General features: G+C 54.3%; 7 protein-coding genes across 12 annotated transcripts; 5 read left to right on the top strand and 2 right to left on the bottom strand.

Annotated features, from left to right (window-relative positions):
• Nucleotides 1-51: 51 nt before the first annotated feature.
• On the top strand, nucleotides 52-2,178 carry KVP17_004911 (uncharacterized protein; the record flags this gene model as incomplete). The annotated part of the gene is made up of 1 exon (XM_068523535.1): nucleotides 52-2,178. The coding sequence occupies one exon, from the start codon at nucleotides 52-54 to the stop codon at nucleotides 2,176-2,178; it is 2,127 nt and encodes a 708-aa protein (XP_068377864.1).
• Nucleotides 2,179-2,194: 16 nt separating this feature from the next.
• On the bottom strand, nucleotides 2,195-3,832 carry KVP17_004897 (uncharacterized protein; the record flags this gene model as incomplete). 2 transcript variants are annotated; one of them, XM_068523509.1, is made up of 1 exon in its annotated part: nucleotides 2,195-3,832. In XM_068523509.1, one exon carries the CDS (start codon nucleotides 3,830-3,832, stop codon nucleotides 2,195-2,197), a length of 1,638 nt encoding a protein of 545 aa, XP_068377841.1. The 2 variants fall into 2 exon arrangements, with proteins under 2 accessions (XP_068377841.1, XP_068377840.1); XM_068523508.1 differs by having other exon boundaries at nucleotides 2,195-3,700.
• Nucleotides 3,833-3,851: 19 nt separating this feature from the next.
• KVP17_004902 (uncharacterized protein) lies at nucleotides 3,852-5,070 on the top strand (the record flags this gene model as incomplete). 3 transcript variants are annotated; one of them, XM_068523516.1, is made up of 2 exons in its annotated part: nucleotides 3,852-4,154; nucleotides 4,183-5,070. In XM_068523516.1, the coding sequence occupies 2 exons, from the start codon at nucleotides 3,852-3,854 to the stop codon at nucleotides 5,068-5,070; spliced, it is 1,191 nt and encodes a 396-aa protein (XP_068377848.1). The 3 variants fall into 3 exon arrangements, with proteins under 3 accessions (XP_068377848.1, XP_068377850.1, XP_068377849.1); XM_068523518.1 differs by having other exon boundaries at nucleotides 3,852-4,187; XM_068523517.1 differs by lacking the exon at nucleotides 3,852-4,154 and having other exon boundaries at nucleotides 4,333-5,070.
• Nucleotides 5,071-5,175: 105 nt separating this feature from the next.
• On the top strand, nucleotides 5,176-5,607 carry KVP17_004900 (uncharacterized protein; the record flags this gene model as incomplete). The annotated part of the gene is made up of 1 exon (XM_068523512.1): nucleotides 5,176-5,607. One exon carries the CDS (start codon nucleotides 5,176-5,178, stop codon nucleotides 5,605-5,607), a length of 432 nt encoding a protein of 143 aa, XP_068377844.1.
• A 20-nt stretch (nucleotides 5,608-5,627) lies between these two features.
• KVP17_004894 (uncharacterized protein) lies at nucleotides 5,628-7,127 on the bottom strand (the record flags this gene model as incomplete). The annotated part of the gene is made up of 1 exon (XM_068523502.1): nucleotides 5,628-7,127. One exon carries the CDS (start codon nucleotides 7,125-7,127, stop codon nucleotides 5,628-5,630), a length of 1,500 nt encoding a protein of 499 aa, XP_068377834.1.
• Nucleotides 7,128-7,280: 153 nt separating this feature from the next.
• Nucleotides 7,281-8,903, top strand: KVP17_004908 (uncharacterized protein; the record flags this gene model as incomplete). 2 transcript variants are annotated; one of them, XM_068523530.1, is made up of 3 exons in its annotated part: nucleotides 7,281-7,697; nucleotides 7,724-8,465; nucleotides 8,494-8,903. In XM_068523530.1, 3 exons carry the CDS (start codon nucleotides 7,281-7,283, stop codon nucleotides 8,901-8,903), a joined length of 1,569 nt encoding a protein of 522 aa, XP_068377859.1. The 2 variants fall into 2 exon arrangements, with proteins under 2 accessions (XP_068377859.1, XP_068377860.1); XM_068523531.1 differs by lacking the exon at nucleotides 7,281-7,697 and having other exon boundaries at nucleotides 7,949-8,465.
• Nucleotides 8,904-8,923: 20 nt separating this feature from the next.
• On the top strand, nucleotides 8,924-12,148 carry KVP17_004912 (uncharacterized protein; the record flags this gene model as incomplete). 2 transcript variants are annotated; one of them, XM_068523536.1, is made up of 3 exons in its annotated part: nucleotides 8,924-10,643; nucleotides 10,672-10,907; nucleotides 10,936-12,148. In XM_068523536.1, coding segments are annotated over 3 exons (3,169 nt in total), but the record flags the coding sequence as incomplete, so codon positions are not given. The 2 variants fall into 2 exon arrangements, with proteins under 2 accessions (XP_068377865.1, XP_068377866.1); XM_068523537.1 differs by having other exon boundaries at nucleotides 10,936-12,138.

Here is a 12,148-nt window from a genome sequence, read left to right on the forward strand (position 1 = left end):
GGGGTAGACGTATGTTGTGAGTCAAATATTGGTAGATTGGTGGATCAGTTTATGAGGGGCTTAGTTTTGGCTAACGCTTGTTGTTCGGCAGCTGCCTTTATCGGTGACTTGACTCTGTACCATTTCAATGACCAGCATGCTCGTTGGGCGAGAAGCGACCCCTTGACCAACTCGTTATGCTTTAAGGGCGACACCAACTACGATCAATGCGCAGGTGGGATTCCGAAGAGAGCCCATTTCATCCAATCGTCGACCAGCAAGCCATATCTTGTGATCGACGCGGGAGATGAGTTCCAGGGAACTCCCCTATTCAATGGACCTGATGAGGTGATGTTCGGGCGATCAGGGAAGATGCTGCAGAGGTTGTGGAAACACCAGAGTGTTGATGCGTTTGTACTCGGCAATCACGAGTTTGACAATGGCGTATCCGCGTTGAAGGACTTCCTAAAAGGCATTCAGGACGTTTCACTAGACAGTCGAGACGGCATGAGCACAGAAATCCTGTGTGCCAACTGCGACTTCACAAAAGGGGGCTGCGACTTCAGTGATGTGAACCTGAGAAAAAGCCACGTGTACTGCTTCGACGCTACCAACCGGGTCCCCTGCACGTCTAACGCTGTTGTCTTAAAAATTGGAGCCATCGGACTCTCGCTGGAAACCGATTCGATGAGGCAGGTCGCTATGTTACATCCGGATTGCGAGCTTGGCAGTTGGGAGGAGGCTGCCCTTCGCGAGATCGACGGTATGGACGCCGACGTTGATGGTATTCTACTTATCACTCACATCGGAGTTGACGACGATCGCGTGTTGGCCGCTGCAATCGAGAAAAGGAAGGCTGCGAACGATGTGAATGCCAAAAAGGTATTCGCAATCATCGGTGGCCATTCACACACTATGATGTGCGACAAACCCTCCCACTATGGCGTATCCTGCCAAGACAAGGACGGCGTTCAGATCACGTACCCTACCTTCCACGGCCTATTCTCCGGCACCGACGTGACTGGAAAGGTCCCCATCTACCAGGACCACTGGGCTGGACGAAGTGTTGGGGAGGTTGTCGTCCACTTCGCCGAGAACCAAGACCCACGAGTCGTACTAGTCGACGGAACTGTGTCTGGGGATACCGACTTGGTGGACCTGGATGAATCTGCGGCGGTCGATGCCAATGTCTGGAGCGGGCTCCAGGAAGAGCTTGCGTTCGTCGAGAATCTGTATAAAGACGTCCGAACCGTTGCTCAGGAGACGTTAACCGGCGGGAAGCCTGATTGCCGACAACTGCCTCCCTGTGACATGGGCGTCATCGGCACCGACGCCATGTTGGGGTATTCTGAGACTATGTACGCGGACGCCCCTGAAGGTACGCCGCGCGCCGTGATGGCCTTCAACACTGGAGGATGCGTACGTACTCCTGTGGCCGAGGGAGCTGTATCCTGGGGCAAATTGAACGAGGTATACCCTTTCCTGAACTTCCTGCAGTCTGGAGTCGTCTCCGGACAGAATCTGATTGACAACGTGAAGTGGGGCATATATGGATTGCACCCGCTGATTCAGTTCTCAGGTATGCGAGTCACGCTTCCTGGTCCCTCTTTTGCTATCCCCTTGGAATCGTTGAAGTGCTACGCTTCGAGACATGAGGTTAACTACGTCAGGATGGAGAATGAGAGCACACAGTACTCGCCGCTTAAGAAAGACACCTCACCATCACTGCGGTTTCTCTCCAGTCAAATCGAGTTTCCAGACATCGTCAACAGGCCAAATTGCCCAAACCTCACCTACAACGACAACGATATAACTGTGCACCACAACCACTGCCTGACACGCCACCTTCAACACTCGAGACCCCTTGATGGCTCTCAGCCTCCGTACCCGTTCCCCCCAGAAATCTTCGCCTGCTCTTGCTGGGAGGACGTCAGGCCGGAGGGCGAGTACGCAATCGTCACTCACAACTTCATAACAGGAGGAGGCGATGGGTACTGCTTCGAAGTCAAAGATAGCTGGTACAGTATGCCTTCACAACCCCTCGACTTCGACTCCATTCTGCAGTGGGCAGCAAAGGGGCAGTGGGCTGCTCAACCTACAAACTATCATTGCGTGGATTGTGCCGTGGAGCCTTCCCCAGGAAGCGCAATTCGTCCAGCGATATTGGCAGTCGCTTGGTTGTTCGTTTTTTTCCTTTGATGTTTGTGTAAATAAACTACGTTGATGCTGGGGCCTGCAGCTTCCAGTTGATAACCAACTCCGCTAGCTCCTGGGACAACACAGCCGAGCCTGACCCAAACATGGCGCTCTGCATTGACACGATAAGCTTCACGATCTGCCGGCCGCTCATTTGGTCCAATCTTCTCGCCACGTCCAACCAGTAGTCGCTGTCTATCCGAGGATCCACAGCGACGGCTGGCTGGGATGCGATGTACTTATTGAAGTACATTTCCAACATTGCGTGTCTCTCTTCCAGACCAGGCATTGGGAACTCGAATCGTTCATCGATCCGATCCAAAACAGCCTTATCCAGAACTTCTGGATGATTGGACGCGAGAATGATGCAGACGTTATCGTCTTCAGTACCAGTTTGGTGAAGGAAGGCCGACAAGGCGTTCCTCGAGTCCTCGCTCATACTGGACGTTTCCCCACGCCCTTGCCGGAGGAACGACTCAGCCTCGTCGATAAACACTATACTGCCTTTCGATGACGCTCGTGCCCACCGCAAGAGCTTGTTTAACTCAGTGACAGCAGATTTACCCAGAGGACCTATATCTCCGCCAGACATGATCGCGTAGTCCATTCCACTGGACTTCGCCAGGTTCCGTGCGAATAGTGTCTTGCCAGTGCCAGGGGGACCATGGATCAGCATGTGTCTCAGAGGTGCGCCGGCTTTCTTAGCGGCGCAAACGCTGCGTACGCTCCAATCGAGACGCTTTTTCAACTCGGCCGGAAGAACGAGCATGTCAGAACCGGCAGGTCGAGCGAACAGCCGCCGTCCAACGGTCCACCGTGAGGTCTCTCTCACGAGAGAGGGCTTTGAGAGCTTTGACTCGAGCTGTCGAATCCCCGCCTGAGTGGAGTACTTAGAGGCGAACAGGCCAGTGGTTAAAAGCAAACTGCCTTGTAAAAACCGACGTCCAGTATTGCGGTCAGTAAACAGTCGGCCGAGGCCTGATCGTACGGATTCGATGACCAACTGAAGACGCTCCCGCTGGCCTTCAGTAATTGCCTTCGTCTTGGCAAGAAGCTGTTCCATTCTGATATCCTTGTTCACACGTTCGCGACTTGTTTCCTCGGCAGCCTCAATTCGTGCCCTTGCCTCGAGGTCAACCCTGGAAGCCGCCTTCTCCCTTTTCAGACTCTCCTCCCTCATGAGCAATCTCTCTTGTTCGTGCTGACTCTTGACACGCTCGCGGTCCGCAACTCGTTCCAGCTCTTGTGCCGCATTCGCCTCCCGCTCTTGGCGCTCGTCATGCATTCGTTGCGCGTGAGCATCGCGTTCCAGCTGCAACTTGGTTTTGGCCGTCTCTCTCTCGTGCTGCTGCTGAAATTGCACTAGCTTTCGTTTCTCCTCGCCGTCTACACGGCTGCGATCGATCTTTGCTTGCTCTGCTTGAAGTCTGTACTTTGCTGCCTCAGCATCGCTTTCAGCCTGACGAGTGACCTGCTGTAGTCTTATGACTTCGAAAGCCTTGCTCGCATTTGGGGAGTTGTCCATTTCTCTCAGTGCTTTGGCTCCGCGCTCCAGAGCGCTGGGGTCGAACAGTCCAGTTTGAGGCGCCTCCTTGGAGGCTTCGTCTGCCTGCTTCAGCAACGTAGACGGTCTGGACGGCGCAAAAAGGTTGATCATCCTCCAATTCGGGAAATCAATGCCCGCTAAACCTCTCGTCGCTGTACCACGCACGACCCCGCTTGAAGCAGAGCCGGAGCCAACCCAGGATGACGAGGAAGTCGAGCCGTGGCTATGTCTCTCCGGTGAAGCGCCCTTCAAATACGGAGTCATCGTTCAAGCGCTAGTCCAGCGGATAGAGACTATCCTAGACGAGTACAAGGAGGAGCTCGAGAGCGGTGTGTGCGTGCTGGAGGTCGAAGGCCGCCTCGGCAGTTTGATGTCAGGCGATGAGCGGATCAGGCTTCCAGTGGAGTCGGAAGTCCTCCTGTCTTCGTTGGATGTGAGAGCCACGAGAATGTATCACGCAGACTGACGAGCTGAGCTACCGATTCAATGCTGGAGTATCACAGCACCAGTATGCCGTGCTCACCGATCACCTCAAGCGCATCCTTGGCATTACGGCGACAAAGACGGCGAAGGGCGTCAAGAAAGATCCGCGTCTATGCCAAGTGGAGCTCATGCAGACTAACGATTACTTCTGTCCAGTCGAAGCCAACGGAATCACGAAGGACATTAGGGTATCGTATCTGCCTAACGAGAAGGAGCCCCTGGAAGCTATCAGAAAGGATCGCCTGATACGCATGGATGTATACACCGGCTGCGAACAGCATACCGAGGATGAACAGCAGAACACGACTGTTGTCGACTTCCGATTAGCAGTAAACCTGGAGTATCGGGAGAACGCCCCTCCTCTCAGTAAAACTCGGCCAGATCGATCGCGTCAAAGGCAGTCCTTCCCGCTGTTTGGGTTTTACCGACTAGATTTGACTGAAGTTTTGCAGGATTCCTATACACACTACGAAATCGAGATGGAAATCAACCCAGCTGTTCTTAGACAAGAGTATTACCGGCGGAGTCGAGGCAAAGCCAACAGCCTCTACGCCGTGGTGGACTCCTTCGTCGCGAACCTGCGTGGCATGTCTGCGTTTCTCAACAACAAGAATGAAGCCGGGCAGGCCACACTGAATTCATCCGATCTCCGAAGCTGCAGCCAAGCCCAGCACTTGGACCTGTACCTCCAAAGAGTATCCCCCATCGTCCCTATCATTGGTGACTACCTGTTCCGAGCCGTATCCCATGACCTCCAAGAACGAGCAGCGCCAGAGCTGTCAACCGAAGACATTGCTGAGAGCCGAAAGACCAAACTGACTGAGGCCGAGATTCTCGAAGTTACCGCCCGGCAGCAGAATGTATGATCCTAGTCTGTGGCTGCTTTACTTTCGTGTGGGCACTTCCGGTTGTAGCTGAGAGCGGCATTGGCAGTCTTTGTCCAGCAAATCGGAGCCAAAATAGAGAATTCGATGTCCGCCCGCTTTTCACCAATCCCTTCGCATGAAGTTTGTGTCGTCACTCAGAAGCCTGGGGACACTTCGCATGTGCCCGTGACCGGAAAGAAGTGGAAGCAGCTGGGATCGAAGCGCTGCACCCAGCCTTTCCTGACGAACAAGAAGCCTTATGAGGTCGCTCTTCAGGAACGGGTGTCGAAGCAGGAGACGTTGGAGACAGAGAGGGCGCTGAAGGCCAAGCGACGAGAAATCAACAAGAAAAAGAAGAAGGAGGCATTTGCGAAGCTCCGGAAACGTGAGGAAAACGCAGTTCAACTCCATGGGGCACAGTACATCACCGATACAAAGCGTATTCTAAAGTGGCAGAAGAAACATCGCGGTCTTCTTGTTAAGATGAGCATGGAGCAGTTCGAAGGCCTGAAGCGCAAGCAAGGTCGCGTTGACTAATGATGCGAACTTGTCATCATTTACGAAGGTGGCAGCTGGTCTCCACGGTGCAGGGGAGGTAGCGCGGCGGGGTTGTAGTCCATAGAGAGGTACTGTTGGTCCGCAGCGTCATAGAGCCCAGAGAACATGTTGTAGTCAGACATGGGGCCTAGGTGAGCCTGGCCAAGGAGGGACTGATCAGCAGAAAACGGCATGAGGTTCCAATCATGCATACCAGGTGCCGCAGGCTGCATTCCCCCAGATGGCATGGCTTGTATGTTAGTCATTCCTGCTTGCATGTTGGGCATTCCCGCCTGCATATTCGGCATTCCCGCCTGCATGTTCGGCATTCCCGCCTGCATGTTCGGCATTCCCGCCTGCATGTTCGGCATACCCGCTTGCACGTTAGGCATGCTGCCTTGTATGCTGCCCATGCTGCCTTGTATGTTGGGCATACCCGCTTGTATGCTGCCCATGCCGCCTTGTATGTTGGGTATACCCGCTTGTATGTTGGGTATACCCGCTTGTATGTTGGGCATACCTGCTTGTATGTTCGGCATGTTGCCTTGCTGCATTGGAGGTGGCATCCCGATAGGCACTCCTCCTGAATGCAGAGATCCCACGTTGTTGGCCGCCAGGCCAGGAATGTCAGCACTCGGAAGTTGGCCTTGGAATTGTCCATCGATGCCGGTCATCGCATCCGCTGCTGGTTGCGTCCACCAGAAGTTCGGCCTTCTCTTCGTTGGTCGGAAGTCATCCAGAGAGACGCGTCGCTTTTTGGTGGGTACTGGCGGCTGTAGGACTACCTCTGCGGAGTGGGGAACATGAGCAGGGTAGCCTTCGCTGCGGTTGTCATGGTAAAGCAGCGTGCTGGTGACATCGCGGGAGTGAAGTACGCGGGGATTTGCGCCTTGGATTGACTCCTCGCCCTTCAGATCCATCACCTGTTGCCCAGAACCGTAAAGCCTCTCGCCCAGTTTGGCGCTTGCCGCCAACGCGACTTCATGTCTAAATACCAGTTCTATGTAAACCAAACCCTTAACCACACCATTAAGTCGGGCCTGGGTTTTGTGTAGCTTCACCTCATCTCGGGGTTGAGCGCCTCCATGGAGGTGGCGGCACATTTCCTGCCCTCGTAACACGCGGTGGAGGGAGAGTGAGTACTTTAACTGCTGGAACTTACAGAGGTGTTGAAGAAGCTCGGCCGATAAGGCCGAGGGCATGCTGCCCGTCTTAATGATCTTCTCCTTCTCGGCCTCAATGTCTTCCACAAGGCCAGAGAACATCACCCGGACTCTGTCTGCGGTTTCATGGAAGTCAAGTCGTCTGAGACGACTTCCAATCAAATCAGTTGAAACGATACGAGGCAGGAGAGCCGGCTCAGTAAGCACTTCTCTGTTAGCTCGAATCGCAGGACCTGCAGCAGCCTCAGGACTCGCCTCAAATTCCCTCCCCCCTGGCAGGCTGGTAGTCAGTTGCATCGCTGGTTCGTAGGCAGCAAAGTCGGTTGGGGGTCTGGACGCCCGGATCGAAGGGTGCATGCAAATCGACTTTTACTCCGCAGATGGCCTTTTTCGGTAACCAAGGAGGTGTTGGTGGCTTTGGACAGCAGTCGTCGCAGGGAAGGTTTGGAGGCTTCGGCCAGCAACAACCGTCAACTCAAACCGGGTTTGGAGGATTTGGTCAGCAGCAACATGCAGGCTTCGGTGGGATGTTTGGCCAACAGCAATCAAGCCAAGCAGGGTTTGGCGGATTTGGCCAACAGCAATCAAGCCAAGCAGGGTTTGGCGGATTCGGCCAACAGCAATCAAGCCAAGCAGGGTTTGGCGGATTCGGCCAGCAGCAACCATCAGGTCAAGCAGGCTTCGGTGGGATGTTTGGCCAACAGCAACAACCGTCAGGTCAAGCAGGGTTTGGCGGATTCGGCCAACAGCAATCAAGCCAAGCAGGGTTTGGCGGATTTGGCCAACAACAATCAAGCCAAGCAGGGTTTGGCGGATTTGGCCAACGACAATCAAGCCAAGCAGGGATTGGCGGATTTGGCCAACAGCAATCAAGCCAAGCCACGTTTGGTGGATTATTCGGCCAGCAGCAACGACCTAGCCAGTCCGGTTTTGGTGGGGGACTATTCAGTCAGCCGTCTTCAAGTCAAGCGGGATTTGGGGGGTTGTTTGGTCAGTCATCCGGTCAGTCGGGCGTCGGCTCGTTGTTCAGATCCGCCTCGTCATCCACTGGCTTTGGCGGGTTCGGGCAGTCCTCAGGCGGCTTTGGTCTTTTTAACCAGCAGAGCTCTTCCCAGACGAGTCTCTTTGGCGGCGGCCTATTTGGTCAAAGCGCTGCGCCCACGCACTCACTGTTCGGTATGCAGAACAAGCCGGCAACCGGTTTGTTCGGCCAGCCCCAGCCTGCGATGTTCGGCCAGCAACCACCTGAGCCTGCATATATGGCCAACCTTGATCCCGTGGTTAAAGGCATGCTAGGCCAGATCCGAAACCCGTCTGCAAAAACAGCGCAAGTTCTGCAATCCATAACCGACCGCTTTAAGACTTTGAATGAGTTCTCCACTCACCGTCTGACGTGTCCTGACGCTCTGATTGGATTCACCTTCTCGGCTGAACCCGTGAACGGCATCCACAACGCCCAGGACATTCAAACTCAGTATGACCGAATGATTGACAGCTTGGACGCTGCTGTTAAAAATGCCTATGAAGCTGCCAAGCGAACAAACCCGAGCCCTGCTTCGCTGTATGTCAAGCCTATTGCTGGCTTCGAGGAGCTCAACCAGATTCTACGCCGTATTGGGAACAACTTTACGATGTCGAAGGCTGCGTTAGACGGAGTACGCGACAGCTTCAAGGAGACTAAGGGGCAATTCGCTAGTGAGAGACTGCAGGTATACTGACTCAGATCAAACGTTGCGGAAACTCGACATCGTACAACGCAAGCACTCAGAGATTCAGGCACATATCCTGAAGTGTGTGGGCCTGTTGGAAGCCTATCTCTACCGTACTCAGCGGTTTGCTAGGGACAATGCCCTCCAAGGACACTTAGATCAGGAGTACCAATCATTGGAGGCCCAGATTCTCCATGGCCCGATTTCGACTGCCATTCTCAATCAGATCAAGGCCGAAGCCGATGAATACGCACAGCAGGCAGCTGTCACGTCTAAGAAGGCCGCACTCAGCAGCCTGACTGTGGGTAAGCTGACCGGCCTGCTCGACGAGAAGAAGGCGACTTACGAGGAGCTACGTTCGCAAGTACGGAGAGACGTGACGAGGTGTCAAGAGTTGAAGTCAGAGTTAGAGACCCGAACTTGATTGTATTGAAAATACCCATAATGTCGCGTCGTGAGCTGATCTCGAGGATCGAGAGGGACATCCAGGCCGAGTGGGCGCTGAACCAGGTGTATCTTGCGCAGCCTCCGGTCGAGAACGCAGAAGGCCCTAAGGAGAAGTACTTCGTGACATTTCCGTACCCCTACATGAATGGGCGCCTGCATCTAGGACATGCCTTCTCCTTGACGAAGGCCGAGTTCGCCGCCAGATTTCAACGCGGGCAGGGCAAGCGAGTGCTCTGGCCCTTCGCTTTCCATGTTACCGGGATGCCTATCAGTGCCTGTGCTGACAAGTTGAAAAACGAGCTGAACAATGTTAAAAAGGCGGAGGTGAAGGAGACCGACGATATCGAGATCAACCACACCATGAAGTTCTCTGGAAACCGAACTAAACTTGTAGCCAAAACTGGGCCAGCCAAGACACAAAAAGAGATACTCATGTCCCAGGGAATCTCTGAGGAAGAGGTGCCTCTCTTCATAAACACTGACCACTGGATTCATTACTTCACTCCGCTGGGCAAAAAGGACTTGGAGGCCTTTGGGGTCGCAGTCGACTGGCGCCGCTCATTCATCACCACTGACAAGAACCCCTATTATGACCAGTTCGTCAGGTGGCAGTTTCTGACTCTGAGGGCTCTGGGGAAAATCAAGTTTGGCCTACGCCCGGCGATATTTGCCCCTGATGTGAGGCAAGCGTGCCTAGATCACGATAGGGCATCTGGTGAGGGCGTGGGGCCCCAGGAGTACTCTCTTATCAAGATGAAGGCGCAGGTGCTCCCCGTCGCTCTGGAGGCTCTTGAAGGCAAGAACGTCTACTTTGTGTGTGCCACTCTCCGACCCGAGACAATGTACGGACAGACCAACTGCTACGTGCAGCCAGAAGGCGAGTACGGGGTGTACCCCGCCTTCGACAAGCCCATGAGCATTCCCCAGGGGTACACTGTCAACGCTCACGTCAGGCCTGCCGAAGAAGCAGAAATGCTTCCCGACGTATTTATTTGCGCGGATAGGTGCGCTCGGAACATGGGGTTCCAGGGGATCATTCCAGTTGACGAGGCCTTCGCTCCCCATCAGCTGAGAACCGTCAGCGGCATGGATCTCATCGGTACGCAGGTGTCTGCGCCTCTCTCCCAATACGACAGCGTCCGCGTGCTACCTATGCTTGGCGTGTCCATGACTAAAGGCAGCGGTGTCGTGACCAGCGTTCCTTCGGATTCGCCCGACGATTGGGCAGCCCTGAAGGACTTGCTGGACAAGGAGGCCATGCGAAAGCAGTTCAACGTCGATCGTCAGTGGTGTGAGAGGGACGTGGTGGACATTATCGAGATTCCGGGTATGGGTACGCGAGCTGCCTTGGACATCTACGATAAGATGAAGATCCAGTCACAAAAGGACCGCCAGAAGTTGAAGGACGCGAAAGAAGAGATATACAAAAGGGGCTTCTATGAGGGCACTATGATCATAGGTCCCTACGCTGGTCAGAAGGTGCAAGTTGTGAAAGACCTCGTGAAGGCCGACCTACTCGCTTCAGGCGAAGCCATAGCCTACATTGAGCCGGAGAAGGAGGTCATATCCCGCTCTGGAGTCGAGTGTGTCGTCGCCCTGTGTGAACAGTGGTACCTGGACTACGCCAATGAACAGTGGACACAGGACTGTTTGAAATGGGTGAAAAGCTCAGAGGTCTACGCTGAAACCGGACAACCTAGTGGTTTTCACACCTACAGTGAGGGATTGGTCTCAATTTAACGCAGACCCATCGACCCACAACCAGATGATCAGCACGGTGAGTTGGCTCCAGGAGTGGGCTTGCTCACGATCTTATGGTCTCGGCACGCGGATACCATGGGAAGAAGAGTCTCTTATCGAGTCCCTCTCGGACTCCACGCTGTACTTCGCTTACTACACTGTGGCGCACTTGCTACAAGGAAACATAGAGGGCTCCGGCGCTGGGCTGCTGGGTCTACAGGCGGAAGATTTGACACCTGACGTGAGTCGCATGTGGCCAATCCATTCAGTTCTGGAACTTTATCTTTGGTCTCTCCGAAGAGCCTCCCAAGGGCGTGCCCTTGGAAAAAGCTCAGCGATGTCGCGACGAGTTCAACTACTGGTATCCAATGGATCTTCGATGCTCAGGGAAGGATCTCATCTTCAACCACTTGACGATGGCGCTGTTCAATCACGTAGCGATTTTCGGTGACTCGCCCACCACCCGCATGCCGAGATCGTATTGGTGCAACGGTCATGTCCAGGTTGACACTCAGAAGATGAGTAAATCCCTCGGCAACTTTTTGACCATGGAGTGGTGTTTGGAGGAATACACGGCGGACGCGACTCGAATAGCCTTGGCTGATGCTGGTGATTCGCTCGAGGACGCCAACTTCCAAAGGGACAACGCTACCAATGCCTTGATGCGCTTGTACAACCTCGTGACGTGGGGACAGAAGGTCGTGGATGGCCAGTTTGCGCTCCGATCTGATATCGACCATGATCTTGACCGGATGTTCATCAACGAGGCCAAGTCACTCGCTAACAAGGCGAGGAAGTCTTTTGAGGGTCTACTTTTCAGAGAAGGTTTGAAGTCGGCTTTCTTCGACATGATAAATGCCAGGGACGCCTACAAATCCATGTGCGACGCTGCGGGCGTTACCATGAGCCAGTCTGCGATCAAGGAATGGCTATCCGTTTTCGCGTTGACCATGAGCGCCATTACTCCTCACGTCTGTGAGCATCTCTGGCGACGGGTCCTTCAGAAGAGCACCTTCGTAGTGCAGGAGGTTTGGCCCGCCTGGGATGACGTGGACCCCGTCCTCAAGGCCCAGAGGGACTACCTGCTACACAGTCTCGACAGCTGTCGTCAAGCGCTCCTCCGGCTTAACAAAAAGAACAAGAAAGCTCCCAGTGGCCCTCAAAGCCTGGTGATTTATGTCAAGACGGAGTTCTTTCCTTGGCAAGTTCGCGTACTCGACTGGCTGAAGGAGCACGTCGAGTTCGGCGCCAACCTTAAACCGCTGGACTTGGGCTATACCGCCGAACTCAAGCAGTTCGTGGCCGGGTTCGACAAGGCGGACGCGAAGCAAGCAATGGCTTTCGCTGCCTTCCAAATGAAAGAGGAGATTCCTCGTCGAGGATTGAGTGCGTTGGAGAGCCTTCCCTCCTTCGACGAAATAGCGCTGCTGGAGAGCTACCAGTCGTTGTTCAAGGGCGTGGGAGTGGAGAGCGTGGAGATTC

Source organism: the organism of the source record quoted next (genome assembly GCF_019968985.1).
Source record: "MAG: Porospora cf. gigantea B chromosome Unknown PgB_NODE_172_length_31595_cov_116.486, whole genome shotgun sequence".
Lineage (NCBI taxonomy): Eukaryota > Apicomplexa > Conoidasida > Eugregarinorida > Porosporidae > Porospora > Porospora cf. gigantea B.